This window comes from Carcharhinus amblyrhynchos, chromosome 7, assembly GCF_965287045.1.
Source record: "Carcharhinus amblyrhynchos chromosome 7, sCarAmb.v2.hapA, whole genome shotgun sequence".
Lineage (NCBI taxonomy): Eukaryota > Metazoa > Chordata > Chondrichthyes > Carcharhiniformes > Carcharhinidae > Carcharhinus > Carcharhinus amblyrhynchos.
In genome coordinates this window covers 61,901,451-61,918,091 of record NC_137330.1, presented here as the reverse complement: position 1 = coordinate 61,918,091, position 16,641 = coordinate 61,901,451, and the positions used below count along the sequence as shown (strand labels likewise).

The following is a 16,641-nucleotide window of genomic DNA, read 5'->3' as shown; positions in this document are numbered from 1 at the left end:
CAAGCAACTTGGTCTATTGCCAGGCAGAACGCATAACAAATCACATGACTTTATTACATTTTACCTTGAAGTGATATTACAAACAATAAAACCCTCACATCCTTAACAATTCACATATCATTAGACTTTAAAACCTTACCAAAAACCTAACACTACATCTTATAACTGTATCACCACAATATTCATGCCAGTTTTTTTTTAAATGAGCTATTCAGCTAGATTTATTTCCCTGCACTTTCACTGTAGTGCTGTAATTTATTTCCTTATTAGAACATTATCCAATTCCCTTTTGAAACATCACAATTAAATCTGCCTCTCCAACAACCTCAACTACTGCATTCTGGATTTTAACCAGTGTATAAAAAAAGATTTTCTCATGACGTGTGGTTCTTTTGCCAATCACTTTGTTTTCTAACTATGAAAAGACAGTGCTAAGCACCATGACTATGTCTGTCAAAGGGAGCCTATTGTTTGAAGAAAGTTCTGCATCAGATCTCATTTATTTTAGATTCATTCAAAATACTACGTTACTTTTAAAAGAGTGTTATACTTAGTGGGACTACTTAGAAATAAAAGGCTCAAACAAACCAAATAATTAACAATAACAACAAGACCTTTTCCTAGTTCTCTAGTTACCAACTCATACTTGTCTACGCAAGAATAAAATAACTGCTAGATGGCAAACCTTTCCAATTATTCCAAGGACAAATCCATCCACAGTCAACCAAACAACGCAGCATTTGTGACAGGCCTCAATGGTGGTATGTGCCAATCTGTGCCCCACCACATTTAAGCATCAAGTTCCAAACAGAAGCGGCTTCATGCATTATTAGAAATTAAATGCGCCATGGCAAGTGAAAAGATTGGAGCAAAATATCTGGATCTGCAGCAACATGTTCATATTACAAATGCAAAAGGAACCTTTGCCTCATTCTTTTGCTTTAATTACCAGGTAAGCATGAAAAGAATTGCTTGTAAATCTGCTTCATCTGTCCCATTGTGGTAGTGTTTTAGTAACAGCAGTACATACTAATGAAATTCAATAACGTTTCTGAAATTTATATTGTAAAATTTCAAGAATCTCATACAATAAAAACAGCTAGAATTGACCTTTCACTTTAAACAGTGGCATTAATTAATGCTGTATATGAACAAATAAACTGGGAATATACACAAACAGTTAGGATTTTGAGCAATGCAAGACCATTTGTGACTTAGTTGTTTAGTAAAATTAGATCAGGCAATGCGCATCTTGACTTGGCCAAGATAAAATGAGCAAGATGACAGATAATGTGGAAAATGTGGCACTTTCAATTAAGTTTAGCATTTTTTGGGATTCAAAGATAGATTAGGAGCAGATTATTTGTAATACATATATAAATGATTTGGAGGAAAATGTAACTGGATTGATTAGTAAGTTTGCGGACGACACAAAGGTTGGTGGCTTTGCGTATAGCGATGAGAACCATCAGAGGATACAGCAGGATATAGATCAGTTGGAGACTTGGGCAAAGTGATGGCAGATGGAGTTCAATCTGGACAAATGTGAGGAAATGCATTTTGGAAGGTTTATTACAGATAGGAAATATACAGTAAATGGCAGAACCCTTAAGGGTATTGATAGGCAAAGGGATCTGGATGTATAGGTCACCGAAAGTGGCAATGCAGGTGGAGAAGGTAGTCAAGAAGGCATATGACATGCTTGCCTTCATCAGCCAGGGTATTAGCAAGTCATATTGATGCTTTATAGAACCTTAGTAAGGCCACACTTAAAATATAGTGTTCAATTCTGGTCGCCACACTACCAGAAGGATGTGGTGACTTAGGAGAGGGTACAGAAAAGATTTACCAAGATGTTGCCTGGTATGGAGGGCTTAGCTATAAGCAGAGGTTGGAGAAACTTGGTTTGTTCTCACTGGAGCACGGAGGATGAGGGAAGGCCTGATAGAAGTCTACAAGATTATGAGAAGCATGGACAGAGTGGACAGTCAGAAGCTTTTTGCCAGGGTGGGAGAGTCAATTACTAGGAGGGATAGCTTTAAGGTGCGAGGAGCAAGGTTTAAAGGGGATGTACAAGGCAGATTTTTTACACAGAGTAGTGGGTGCCTGGAACTTGTTGCTGGGGGAGGTAGTGGAAGCAGATTTGGTAGTGACTTTTAAGGGGCGCCTTGAGGTGGAGAGACTCTTCCCGCTCAGAAAGGATAGTAGGACTAGGGGGCACAGCCTCAAGATAAAGGGGGGGTGGTTTAGAACGGAGTTGAGGAGGAACCTCTTCACTCAAAGGGTGGTGAATCTCTGGAATTCTCTGCCCGTTGAAGTGGTGGAGGCTACCTCGCTAAATATTTTTAAGACGCGGGTTGATGGGCTTTTGATAAGAGAGGGGATTAAGGGTTATGGGGAGAGGGCGGGAACGTGGAACTGAGCCACGACAGATCAGCCATGATCTTATTGAATGGCGGGGCAGGCTCGAAAGGCTGGATGGCCTACTCCTGCTCCTATTTCTTACGTTCTTGACAAGTACATGAATAGGATGGGAATAGAGAGATATGGTCCCCAGAATGGTAGGGGGTTTTAGTTAAGTCAGGCAGTATGGTCAGTGCAGACTTGGAAGGGCAAAGGGTCTGTTCCTGTGCTGTAATTTTCTTTGTTCAAATAAATAATTCTTAAAAAGGCTAAGTGTAAAATAAATTAGTCAGGGTTCATTTAACAAACAAAATATTAGTAAAAGATGTATATCAAATGCCAGTGCATTAAGAAACAGATGTGAGGTTATGATGGGTGATAATTACACCACCATTTCAAACACCTGTGAACTGAAAATGAGCCAATGTTATGGACAAAGCTAGGTCAGGCAATGGCTAGAGTGCCTGAATTAACTGAAGCAGCCTTAAGTATATTACGGCTACAAGAGCAGGTTGGAGGCTGGGAATTCAGCAGAGAATAACCCATCTCCTGATTCTCATCTACAAGGCGCAGTTCAGGAGCATGAGAGAATACTCCCTACTATGCCTGGTAACTGGATCTCCAAAATGTAAGAACATTGACTCTCCAGAACATAAGGAGTCTGCAAAGAGACATAGTTGACTTAATTAGAGGCATAAAATTTGGCAGATGGAATATAATGTGGGAAAATGAGGACTTGTCCATTTTGGCAGGAAGAACACGCTTCATAGTGGATCAGGCTCAAAGGGACAAAAGGTTTCCTCTTGCTTTTATTTTCTATGCAAGTTCCCCTCCAAGCAATACACTGACTTGACTTCATAAAAAATTTGTTCATCAAATGCAGGCATCGCTGGGCAGGCCAGCATTTATTACCCATCATTAATTGTCCTCAAGAAGGTGCTGCTGGGGTGCCACCTTGAATTGCTGTAGTCCATATGTTTTAGGAACATCCACAGCTTTGAGAATTCCAGGCTGGAATGTTGATATAGTTTCAAGTCAGGATGGTGTATGACTTGGAGGGTGCTGTTAAAGCAGTCATGGTGAACTGCTACAGTGCATCTTTACAAACTGATGCTACGGTGCATCAGTGTTGGAAGGAGTGAATATTTGTGGATGGGGTGCTAATCAAGAGGGTTGCTTTTGTCCTGTTAGTGTTGATCATCTTCTTTAGTATTGTTGGAGCTGCACTCATCTAAACAAGGGAGAGAATTCCATCACACTCCTACCTCGCACTACAGATGGTGGGCAGGCTTTGGGAAAATCAGGAGTTAATCACTGCAGAATTCCCAGTCTCTAACATGGTTCTTGTACCTGCAGTGTTTATATAGTGGCCCAATTCAGTGTCTGGCCGATGGTAACCCCCAAGATGTTGACTGCATTGGGTTGGGATTCATTTTGGTAGTGCCATCAAACGTCAAATGGAAGATGGTTGGATTCTTTGTTGATGATGGTCATTACTTAGCATTTGTGTGATTTGAGTGTTGCTTATCATTTATCAGCCCAACTTTGAATATTGTCCAGATCTTGGACATGGACTGCTTCAGTAGCTGAGTCGTTGAGAATCAGCAAACATCCCTATGTGACTTATGATGGAGGAAACATCATCAATCAAGCAGCAGAAGTTGTTCAGGCCTTAGTACTACCATGAGGAACTTCTGCAGTCATGTCTTCAGACTGAGATGATTGACCTCCAATAACTTTGGGAACATTTTTCCACTGCTACTGAGCTAAAATCCTCAAACTCCCTCACCCTACATCACTGTGGGTGTATCTACACCACATGGACTGGATCAACATCAAGTTGAACCGACAATCCCACCTAGGCCTTATTCCCATAACCCCACATATTTACACCGCTAATCCCTCTAACCTATACATCTCAGAACATTAAGGGGCAATTTAGCATGGCCAATGCACCTAACCCACACATCTTTGGATTGTGGGAGGAAACCAGAGCACCCGGAGGAAACACACGCAGACACTGGGAGAATGTTTAAAGTCCACACAGGCAATGACCTAGGCCTAAACCAGGAATCAAAACCAGGTTCCTGGAGCTGTGAGGCAGTAGTGCTAACCACTGTGGCACCATACCACCCAAAATGTATTTCACAAGAATGTTATCAGAGACAGAAGTAGTACAACACAGGTGACAGTCTGCTTAAACATCGTAGTGCTTTGGTCAGGTCAACTCTTAGTATCATTCTGCTGAAAACATTGAAAAATTTTAAAACAAACAAATGAAACCTGGAAACTCTGACCTAGAGGAATCACCTGCACACTTCTTGATATTTCAGGTAACTAGATTCCTAACTGGGAGAAATCTCACATTTCAGTCAAAAGAATATAATGAGCCCCATTCCTATCCTCCCCTGCTTATCAGCTTGGAATAAAATCTAACCTGAAGATCAATAAAGTACCCAATGACCTTGGATGATATGCTATGGTAGCAGTGGAACTTTTTGAATCAGGATCAGAGTCACAAACAATGTGGGCTCAGTCACAGTCATTGTAGCCTGCCATTTAATGAGATAAGCTACTCAATTGTGAAATCACTAGATTTCTCCTTTGTAAACTGTGCAGCATTGAAAGAGAAGTAAATTATATACAAGAGAATTTTTAGTTTGACTATTTTTTGGTTGCATATGTACATAGCACATGAGTGAGATTATGTGAGCATTTCCAAACACAAACTTTGGAAATGAAACACAAACATATCAAAAGTGGGATGCTAGGAGAAGATAGCAGTTGTTTTGAAATCTGGTGCTTGTTTAAAATGAAAGGCTTCATTTCATTTCAGTTTCATTCACTGCTTGAATATCAAGCTGGCACAAAGTTGTAAAGGAAGACTAAACCAACTGAATTTGCCACATCATTAACCAGGCTTGCACAGAAAACCTATGGATTCATTTAATCCAAGTTATTTGCAAGAATGATAATTCTTTTGAGACTTTCTCCTTTGCATATATTTTATATACATTCTAATTTTATTATTTATTGAGTTTAGTGCTTCATGTTTTTGAATAGTAAACAAGTCAGTAGTAGTGTTAGGTCTATAAAATTCCAGGCTTTCTGATTACATTTGCTGTGTCAAGAAGATCTTGAATAGTGCAGTGCAAGCTAATATTAAATCCAATAAGCAGATTACTGCCAAGTAGGAGGACAGTCAGTTGCTCAAACATACATATGAGGAAAAAGCACAGGAAATGTGTAGCTTACAGACTGAACCAATTTTTTCAACCATTGCATATTTTGTTACGCAAAGAATTGCATGGATATTTCCAGCATAGGGCTCTCCAAACAAATTCTTGTCCAAAAAATAGGGAACTTCAGCACCTGAGTTTACAATTTTAGTGGGATCTGAAGGTAAATATATATATAAAGCTGCACATTAACTTGTCCATGATTGACTGCTGCAGCAAAGATTAAGACTACCAAGTGCTGCCAACTCAAAATTAATTTGACACTCTTTGGTGGCAGGGAAAGGAAGAAGAGCATTGAATGATTTTGAAGCCCCAATGTTTAGATAAGAACCTCACCAGGAGCGAGACAAGCATGATTACCCTTGACAAAAGGGCAGTGAAAAGATTAAAAATCGCATAAGCTGCGAGCTGAACCTCAGTTACACAAAGATATGTACAAATGACAGGTTTTGATTAAAGCAAGCCCAGTTAAGAGTCAAGGACAATCCAATTGAATGATGTGCACCTGCAGTTCATGTCTGGCAATTAGAACAAGGAACAATGGAAATGGTCGTTGAGATACCATTGGTCAAAGATATATCTATCATTTCTTGATATAACATGCACAAATTTTAATTGGACGTTCTACCCTTATGTATGCATGATGTAACCTTAACCATAGTTGGATAGAGATAACTCCTATATGTCAATTGGTAAATGCTAATTACTTATATTCAAAGCTGAGACTTGAATTGCCAATGCAGTTTTGAAATCTTCATACTGAATGGACATTCAGGGTCCTATAGTTAGCTATAACTTAATAAAATCATCTTGAAACCACTCAGTTACTTTGTTTGGCTACTTGGGGTGGGGGGAGGCGGGGTGATGACAGTTTTTAAATATAAGAAAACTATCATAACACTCCCTAACAGGCAGCATTTGACTGTGTGTGGAATCAAGCAGCCCTAGCAAAACTAGAGTCAATGGGAATCAGAGGGAAAATGCTCTGCTGGCTGGAGTCAGGCCTGGCATAAAGAAGGTTGTGTTTGTTGGCGGTTAATCATCTCAGCTCCAGAGCATCATTGCAGGTGTTCCTTAGTGTAGGGTCCTAAGCTCAACCATCTTCAGCTGCTTCATCAAAGACCTTCCTTCTATCATAAGATCAGAAGTGAGAAATAATCAGCACCATTGATGGCTCTTCAGATACTGAAGCAATCCATGTCCAAAGGCTTGGGCTGACAGATGTGTATGGACAATATCCAGGCTTAGGGCCGACAAGTGGCAAGTAACATTCACGTCACACAAGGGCCAGGCAAAAAGAATCTAATCATTTCTTGACATTACCATCAATATCCTGAAGTTACCACTGACCAAAAACTGAACTTGACTAGCCGTATAAATCACAGAGCCATTTTAAGACTGAGATTTCTTGTTCCTTCAAATCACCTCTAACCATGTAATTAGTCTGATTTGGACAAGCTGAGTCAATGGGCAAATACATGGCAGACACAGAATGATACGGGTACTTTGGTAGCAAAAACAGGAAGGCAGATTATTTCCAGGCTATAAATTGATAGAGGGGAATGTGTGACAGGATATAGGTTTCCTCGTACACCAGTTGCTGAAGTTAAGCATGTACATACAGAAGGCAAAAAAGAAAGCAAATGGCGTGTTGGCCTTCATAGTGAGAGAGTTTGAGAGCAGGTGCAGGGATGTTTTGATGCAACTATATAGGGTCTTGGCGAGGCCACACCTAGAATATTGTGTGCAGTTTTAGTCTTCTCTGAGGAAGAACGTTCTTGCTATTGAGGGAGCGCAGTGACGGTTTACTAGACTGATTCCTGGGACGGAGGGACTGATATATGAGAAAAGATTGAGCTGATTAGGTTTATATTTGCTAGAGTTCAGAGAAATGAGGGGAATTTCAGAAACCTATAAAATTCTAACAGGGCTAGACAAAGTAGATACAAGAAGCAAGTTCCTGATGATGTCCAGAACCAGGGGTCAGAGTCTAAAGATATGAGGTAAACCTTTTAGGACTCAGATGAGAATAAATTTCTTTACTTGAAGAATGATAAGCCCATGGAACCGACTACCACAGAAAGTAGTTGAGGCCAAAACATTGTATGTTTCTAAGAATGTATTAGATAAAGCTCTTGGGGTGAAGGAGATCAAAGGATATGCAGGGGGGTGGGGGCAGGACAAGTTACTGAGTTGGATGATAATCCACGATCATAATGAATGGTGGAACAGGCTCAAATGGCTGAATGGCCTAATCCTGCTCCTATTTTCTATGTTTTTATTCCAACACTCATAGACCTACTATTCAACATAGGCATTGTTAGCATCTTAAGCGTAATCACCTCAAGTCTGAACTCTCCTGGTTCTAATATTATTTAACTCTCAAGTCTTGCATCTGAAAATCTCTTTCCCTCCTCAGCTTAGCCATCTCCAGAAATTCAACTCACTGTTAGCAGAGTCCTACAGTTAACAAAAGTTCTAAGTTCTTTTAGCTAGCACGTAGAACTTACACTGAACCCTGGGAAACAGTACTGCAGCAAGCTTGTTCTAAACTAAATCTTTGCTTTGGATCAGATTCACACCCACAATCTGCTCTCCCTCATAATAAATTTAGTGTTGATTCTTTTTCTATTGTTGATTTCTCAAGCAACTTGATCACATGATCAGTTCAAACAAGCAAGGTGTTTCACTAGAAATCATTTCTGAAAGAAATCTAGTTCTTTCAGGGACCATCACAACACAAAAATATGTCGTCTTTAACCAAAAGCACATTTCTAATTTTGAATCCATGCTTGGACTTAAATTTTTCCAACAGGTTTATTGTATGTAGTATGTTAAACAGTTTTTGAAACTCCACATGCGCATTGACACAGTATCAATCCTCTCCATTAATTGAAAAGCTAGATCAAGTTTGCCAAACACAATTTGACTTCAATAAATCATGAAGACTTGCAAGCAGTCCACCCTCCAAATGTTTGTCCAGGACTGTTGTCTCATTTCACACCACTGATATTCAGCTAATTGGCCATGTTAATATGTTTATCCCTCACTTCTCTTTACTTTATAAACGGAAATAGGTATGTAACATTTGCAATCCTACAGACTTTAGGTACCATTCCCATATCCAAGGGGAATGTGGGTGGGTGGATGAGAAGATTGTGGACACAGTCTTCACAATCTCACCCTTAGTTTCCACAATAACCATTTAGAACAGGTGACTTTCCCATTTTAAGTGCCATTAAAATTTGTAGCACCTTTTCTTCTATTTTGTGTGATGGTATGATCTCTGTTCTCCAAATGTTAACCCACTGAATAATGCCGCATTTTATTCAATAGATTTAGGTCGAGAACTACGTCCTTCCTTGATGGGTTGGAAGCACATTGATTGAGAAAATCCACAAAAATATTTTAGGATCTTCTCCCCTCTTTGCCTTATATACTTAATTTTTATTCTTCTTGGATGACATTGCTCTTGAGAAGGTGGTGATGAGCTGTTTTTTTGAACCACTTCAATTCACTTGGATATAGGTACACCCACGCTGCTGTTAGAGAAGCATTTCGTGGATTTTAACCCAGTGACTGTGAAGGAAGAGAGATATATTTCCAAGTTAGGATGGTGTACAATTTGGAGGGGAAATTGCCTGTGATGGTTTTCCCATGCATTTGCTGCCTTTGTTCCTGTTAGCAATAGGGGGTCACCAATTTGGAAATTGATATCAAAGAAGCCTTTACAAGTTACTGCAATGCATCTTGCGTGTCAGTAGTGGAGGGAGTGAATGCTTAAGACGGCAGATAGAATGCCTATTCTAGACTGCACTTGAGCTTCTCCAGTGTTGCTACACTTAGCACTCTGTCCTGTCTCTTGACTATTTTCAGTATGTCTAACTGATTGTGGTCTGAAAGTTAGGAAGTTCAGGATCCAGTCGCAGAGGGAGGTGTAGAGGCCCACGCCACGAAGCTTGGAGATGTGTTTCAAGGGAAAAATAATGTTGAAGGCTGAGCTGTAGTTAATAAATTAGGAGTCTGACATAGGTGTCCTTGTTATCTCGGTGTTCCAGGGTTGAGTGCAGGGCCAAGGTGTCTGCTGTGGACCTGTTGCAGCAGCAGGCAAACTGTAGTGGATCCAGGTTATCCAGGAGGCTGGATAACTAACTTACTGAAGCACTTCGTAATGATGGATGTCAGAGCCACCGGCCGATAGTCATTAAATTTACGCCACTACCATAAATTCCTGACTTCCACTCTGCAGTCTAAAGCTTCAACGTAGCACGAATTTCAACTGATGGAGTTTGGATTTCTTGCCTCCAATAATCACAACACACTCCCTTCTGGCAAAATTGAGATCTGTCAGGACTTTAATATCTGGGTCCCAGCTGCCATTTTCGTAAGGCCTACCGAGATAGCTCAACTATGCTTAACTAGGCCCTGGGAGAACCCTGCAAAAATTTGGTCCAAGGAGTTTGTTTGCATCATGGATGGGCATCAACATTTGTTGTTTGTAATTCATGTGCCATGACGGAATTTCAGGACATCTAAAGCGTCTAAGGTGACAACACGTGTCATAAGCATCTCAGGCTGCTCCAGCTCAGGATTTCCAAACTTATGGGACAGAGTTACTGTAGAGTATCAGAGAGGATTAAGTTGCCTGAATCATATACTTCAGGGAGTGGTTATCCCACAGACAGTGAGGCATGTATAGTAGGCACGCAATCATAAAATCCCTACAGTGCAGGAGGCCATTCGGCCCTTTAGGTCTGCTCCAATTCTCCAAAAGTGAATCCTATCCAAGTCCACCTCCTGCGCTATTCCCGTAACCTCGCGCATTTACTATGGCAATTCAGAATGGCTAATTCACCTAACTTGCACATTTTTGGTCTGTGGCATATGGCAAACTTGCACCATTAACATAAGCATTGAGCACAAAAACAGCAAAATTAGGCTAAACCTTTGCGGACCTGAGTAAGACCTCAGCTAGAGTACTGTGCCCAGTTCTGGTCACCACACTTGAAAGTTCCTTGGAAGGGTGCAGAATTATTAGTGTTCTGGAACACTGATCATGAGGTGAAGGAAGCCAAAGCAGTCAATGATTTTAGGCATTATTGGATGGACACTTGAAGAAAATAAACTTGCAGAGCTACAGGAATTGAGTTGGGGAATGGATCTGATTGGAATGCTCCACAGGGACAGGACATGGACTTGAATGGACAAACAATCTCCTTCCGTGCTGCAAACGACTCAATGAGTCTTCTATGAAAACAATGCTTCTTTAAAAATAATGCTTAACGTAGAGTATTCTTATGTTTTTTTAATCAGAATTACGATTCATAGAACAACCTTGAACTTGACTTCCAAGTTGGTTAACAAGGCTTCTCCCACTTTTTCCATTATACCCAGAGAAAAATTGGGAAGCAATTACCTTAGCATGATGCAAGTCTACACCGTACATGGAAAGCATCTTGGCATTTTCCAGAAATTGAGCATCAGCCTGGGCTGGAGATAGACCCCTGGTATAAAGACAACTTAGTTAAATGCAAAAATATAATGACACGTGGTTACGTGGTCAGCTCCCAATGTAAGAAAAGGCTAATCTAAGCTCAGACTAGTCCTCAAATGATAAACCAAAAGAGAAAATGCTAGGACATCGCAGCAGGTCTGGCAGCATCTATGAGGAGAGAAAAGAGCTGACATTGAGTGCGCAGGTCATCTGATTTTAATATTCAATTATCAATTTAAATATCATTAGTGAGCCCGGTAAGCAATCATTCAGGCTCACAAGCTTTAATGGCCTCGGCAGCAAAGGTTCTCACTGGGGACCAGGCGTGATGGTCTTGCTGGTGGGATCACAGGCCATTGATGATTTGCTGGGAAATTCAGGACCTTCCAAATAAATTGTACACTTGACATTGTAGCTGTACTCTTACTTTTGAATCAGGAGACTGTCCTCCAGTCCAGTACTCAATCTAAGCCAACCTTCTATTCTAGAACTGAGGGAATTGTCATTTTAAATGAGATGGTAAACAAAGTCTGCCTGTTCAGGTGGATGCAGAATCTACCAAAGAACCATAAAGTGGTATCACACAAACAAAATCACCAAAACTGATTAACTGGTCATTCATCTCATTGTTGTGGGCCTTGCTGTGTGTCAATTGACTGCCATGTCTCCCCCCTCAAAATAATATAAAACAAACCTTGACAACTAAAATGAGAGTATTTTAACAGTTAGTTTATCCTTCAGTACAACGCAATTGAGTGTACATTACTATTCAGATAATTGATCAAAAGTCTTCGGTTTCAATCAAATAGTCATCTTCATTATCCATGTTCCTGCCTTCAGGATTCCCCACGAGTATCTAATCGTTTAAGAATACTCAACAAATGGCTGTACGTGAGATGAAAAAAATGACATTAGTGTCTACCTGTGTGTTTTATGCAGTTCACAAACTTTCTCTTCCAATTCCTTTGTCTGAGTTGGAGCAAATTGCAGTTCTGAGACATAACCTGCTTTGTGTTCATCTGCATCATAGTCCCCAAGTTCTGCTTGCAAGGTGCAAGAACCAAGAAGGGCATGAGTTACGAAAGAGCATGGCAATCGACCAGAAACGATATCTTGGCGAAGTTGAAGGCATAGGTAGTACCTGCAGTAGATGGTACAAGAGGTGGTGAGTTTGGAAGAAAAACAGAATGTCCTCTTTCATACTATACGAATCAATTCTCAATATTGATTTTGTATTGCTGAATAGTCTAACTACGGTTCCCAAACTATTACACTAACACAGCTACATTATTGAGAACAGCTTTTTTCCTTCAATGGAATAAATTACAAAATTCTGAAGTCAGCTCAATTGTCATGAATTTCAAACCTGCCAAACAACATGAAACTTAAACCGCTATGAATGTTTTCATTGTTATTGGTCAAAAACGGTCAAACACAAATTTCTGGTTTTAAATATTTTGTTAAAGTCATACATGGAATTTTAACATGGAAAAAAATTATCGACTTTTACTCATTGAAAAGAAAAAGTAAATTATCCCCTTCCAATTCTGTGCTTTGTCATTTATTCAATTTCATTAAGTTTCATTGCCACATTATCGTTGGCACAATCTTACGTTTATGGGCGATTACCAACAACAGAGAAGGCAACGCTCTTTTTGCAAATGCACAGCAACATAAATAATTTGCCCATCAACAAACAAAATAGAAATTAAAACTCTCAGAACACTGCATGCAGTGCACAACATGCCAACCATCCACATAAAACTAATGATTTTGTGGACTCCTTGGGACTGCCTTATGGATCCTAGTTTGAAAACCTCTGCCTTGAAGTACTTAAAGATTTTTTTTGTCCATTGAGTCTTTGCCATTCATTCTGGAGCACAGATTCACATTAAATCTGTTGCACTTGCTCAATGAAATTAATTCATAACGTATCGCAGAATCCCTACAGTACAGAAGGATGTCATTCAGCCTATCAAGTCTCACTGACTCTCCAACAGAGCATTTTATGGGCAGCACCAGGGACCCAGGCTCAATTTGGAACATGGTGCAAACTCCGAACATTCTCCCTGTGTCTGCATGAATTTCCTCCGGGTGCTCCAGTTTCCTCTCAGTCCGAAAGACATGCTGGTTAGGTGAATTGGCCATGCTAAATTCCCCCAGTGTACCCAAACAGACACCGGAGGAAATTTTCACAGTAACTTCATTGTAGTGCTAACGTAAGCCTACTTGTGACATAAATAGATAAACTTAAAACTTACCCATATCTATTCTGCACCCTGTCCTTCTCCCCTATGTACTCTATGAATGGTAAGTTCTGTCTGTACAGCATATAAGAAATAATAATTTTCACTGTATCCCAATACATGCGACAATGATATATCAAATCTCCAGCCCTAGCCCCATATCCCCATATATTTACCCTGCTAATTCCCCTAACCTATACATCTAAGGGACAATTTAGAATGACCAATTAACCTAACTCGCACATCTTTGGAGGAAACAAGAACACGTGGCAGAAACGCATGCAGATATGGGGAGAGCATGTGAACGCCACACAGTCAACCAAGGCTGGAATCGAACCCGGGTCTCTGGCACTGTGAGGCAGCAGTGCTAACCACTGTACCACCATGTTGCCTACACTCTGCCATCATGAAAATAGATGCACTGCCAAACAAATTTGCATTCTCAGTACACGGGGCCCAACAACACTAATGCTGAGGAAATTTTTTTCCATAAACACAAATACTAGAACCAAAGAAAAGTCAGATGAAAAATATCCATTTGGCCAAAGTTCACCCCTCTTAAAATCCATCCAACTGCATTACAGATTAGAGTATTTAAAATATTTATCATATTATTTGGGCAATACAATCTTTTTTCCTTTATCCATTCTGAAATTACTTTTTATAGATGCCAATTCATGCTCTGAGGGTCCACTTCTTAACATTACCTAAAGCAAGAGTCTGCATTTGCTTAGGTATATCAATTAAAAATCAAGTATTTTGAGGACAATTTCCCCCCAAAAATTCTAAGTTCTATTATGTGTAAAAACTAAAACGAGTCCTGCTGGTTTTTTTCAACGGGAATCTCCCACATTCTGTGCACTGCAGAGTGCACTAGCATGAATCCTGCTGAACTACAGTGGACAGGGCCTAATCCCACTGAAGAGGCTGGCAGCATAACGCTGAAAAGGCCACTGTGCCGATCTGGGTGCACGTGCAATGAACATAAGAACATAAGAAATAGGAGCAGGAGTAGGCCATCTAGCCCCTCGAGCCTGCCCCGCCATTCAATAAGATCATGGCTGATCTGTCGTGTCTCAGTTCCACATTCCCTCCCTCTCCCCATAACCCTTAATCCCCTCGCCTATCAAAAACCTATCAACCCGCGTCTTAAAAATATTTAGCGAGGCAGCCTCCACCACTTCAATGGGCAGAGAATTCCAGAGATTCACCACCCTTTGAGTGAAGAAGTTCCTCCTCAACTCCGTTCTAAACTGCCCCCCATTTATCTTGAGGCTGTGCCCTCTAGTCCTACTGTCCTTTCTGAGCGGGAAGAGCCTCTCCACCTCTACCCTATCCATCCCATTCATCATCTTATATGTCTCAATGAGATCTTCCCTCATTCTTCTAAACTCTAACGAGTACAAGCCTAGTTTATCCAGCCTCTCCTCATAGCTCAACCCCCTCAACTCCGGTATCAGCCTAGTAAACCTCCTCTGCACTCCCTCCAAGGCCAAAATATCCTTGCGTAAGTGCAGCGACCAAAACTGCACACAGTACTCCAGCTGCGGCCTCACCAGTGCCCTGTACAGCTGCAGCAAGACCTCCCTACTTTTATATTCATTCCCCCTCGCTATGAAGGCCAGCATCCCATTCGCCTTCCTGATCACCTGCTGCACCTGCAGACTGGGTTTTTGTGACTCATGCACAAGGACCCCGAGGTCCCTCCGCACCGTCGCCTGCTGCAGTTTTTCGCCATGTAAGTAATAGTCCTTCCTACCATTATTCCTACCAAAGTGGACAACCTCACATTTGCCAACATTAAATTCCATTTGCCAGTTCCTGGCCCATTCGCCCAGCCTATCTAGGTCCTTCTGCAGGCTCTCCACACCCTCCGCACAATTTGCCGTTCCACCAATCTTGGTGTCATCAGCAAATTTCGACACCATACACTCGGTTCCCTCCTCCAGATCATCTATATAAATGGTAAATAGCTGAGGCCCCAGCACCGACCCCTGGGGCACTCCACTAGTCACCAACCGCCAATCCGAATAGCACCCATTGACCCCCACTCTCTGCCTCCTATTTGACAGCCAATCCCCTATCCACGCTAACACCCTACCCCCAACTCCATGCCCCCTGACGCTCTGTAATAACCTCTTGTGAGGTACCTTGTCAAACACCTTCTGAAAATCAAGAAACACCACATCCACCGGCTCTCCTCTATCCACTGCCCGAGACACATCCTCATAGAACTCCAATAAATTCGTCAGACACGACTGCCCCTTAACGAAACCGTGCTGCGTCTGCTCTATCAAATAATTCTCCTCAAGATGCCTCACTATTTTCTCCTTGATCACGGATTCTAACATTTTACCTACAACAGACGTTAAACTAACCGGCCTATAATTCTCTGCCTTTTGCCTGCCACCCTTCTTAAACAACAGCGTAACATTAGCCGTTTTCCAATCTTCCGGCACTTCCCCGGAATCCAGTGACATTTGGAAAATAATCACCAAGGCATCCACTATCACCTCCGCCATTTCTTTCAGAACCCTTGGATGCATTCCATCCAGTCCTGGTGACTTGTCCACAATCAGTCCCTCCAGTCTGTCGAGCACCGCCTCTCTAGTAACAATAATGTCATTCAGGCCCTCCACTCCTACCATCTTTCCATCGCTAACACCCAGCAAATTATTCACGTCCTCCTCCATGAAGACCGAAACAAAAAAGTTATTCAAGGCCTCAGCCATTTCCCCATCCCCTACCACTAATTCCCATCTCTCATCCTCTAAGGGTCCAACGTTCACCCTAGCCAGCCTCTTCCTTTTTACATATTTATAAAAACTCTTGCTATCCTTTTTTATATTAAGCGCTAGCCCAGCTTCATAGTTTATCCTACCCTTCTTTATCAACTTCTCTGTCATTCTTTGTTGACATTTAAACCTCTCCCAATCCTCTTCTCGCCCACTACTCTTAGCTACTCTAAACACATCCGCTTTTAATTTAACACTTTACCTCCTTCGTTATCCACGGCTGACTATCTCTCCTCCTACGATCCTTTTTAACCATCGGAATAAATTTCTGCTGAGCACCAAGATCTCCTTAAAGATAATCCACTGTTCCTCAGCAGACCTACCTTCCAACACGCTCCCCCAATCAACATTCGCCAATTCCTCTCTCATCCTACCGTACTCCCCTCTGTTCAAACAAAGGACGCATGTCCGGGAACCCACTTTCTCCTCCTCCATCTGCATCAGAAACTCCACCATACAATGAT

The 16,641-nt window shown here is 41.3% G+C and overlaps 1 protein-coding gene across 21 annotated transcripts in view; it reads right to left on the bottom strand.

Moving 5' to 3' along the window:
• The window catches only part of epb41l2 (erythrocyte membrane protein band 4.1 like 2), a 170,782-nt gene that overhangs the window by 34,782 nt on the left and 119,359 nt on the right, over positions 1-16,641 (bottom strand). For all 21 annotated transcript variants that reach the window (XM_080192443.1, XM_080192452.1, XM_080192457.1 and 18 more), the window contains 2 exons: positions 12,059-12,277; positions 11,059-11,146 (listed from right to left, as the gene is read on the bottom strand). In XM_080192443.1, coding sequence (XP_080048569.1) covers positions 11,059-11,146; positions 12,059-12,277 — 307 coding nt within the window. The remainder of the gene's footprint in view (positions 1-11,058; positions 11,147-12,058; positions 12,278-16,641) is intronic.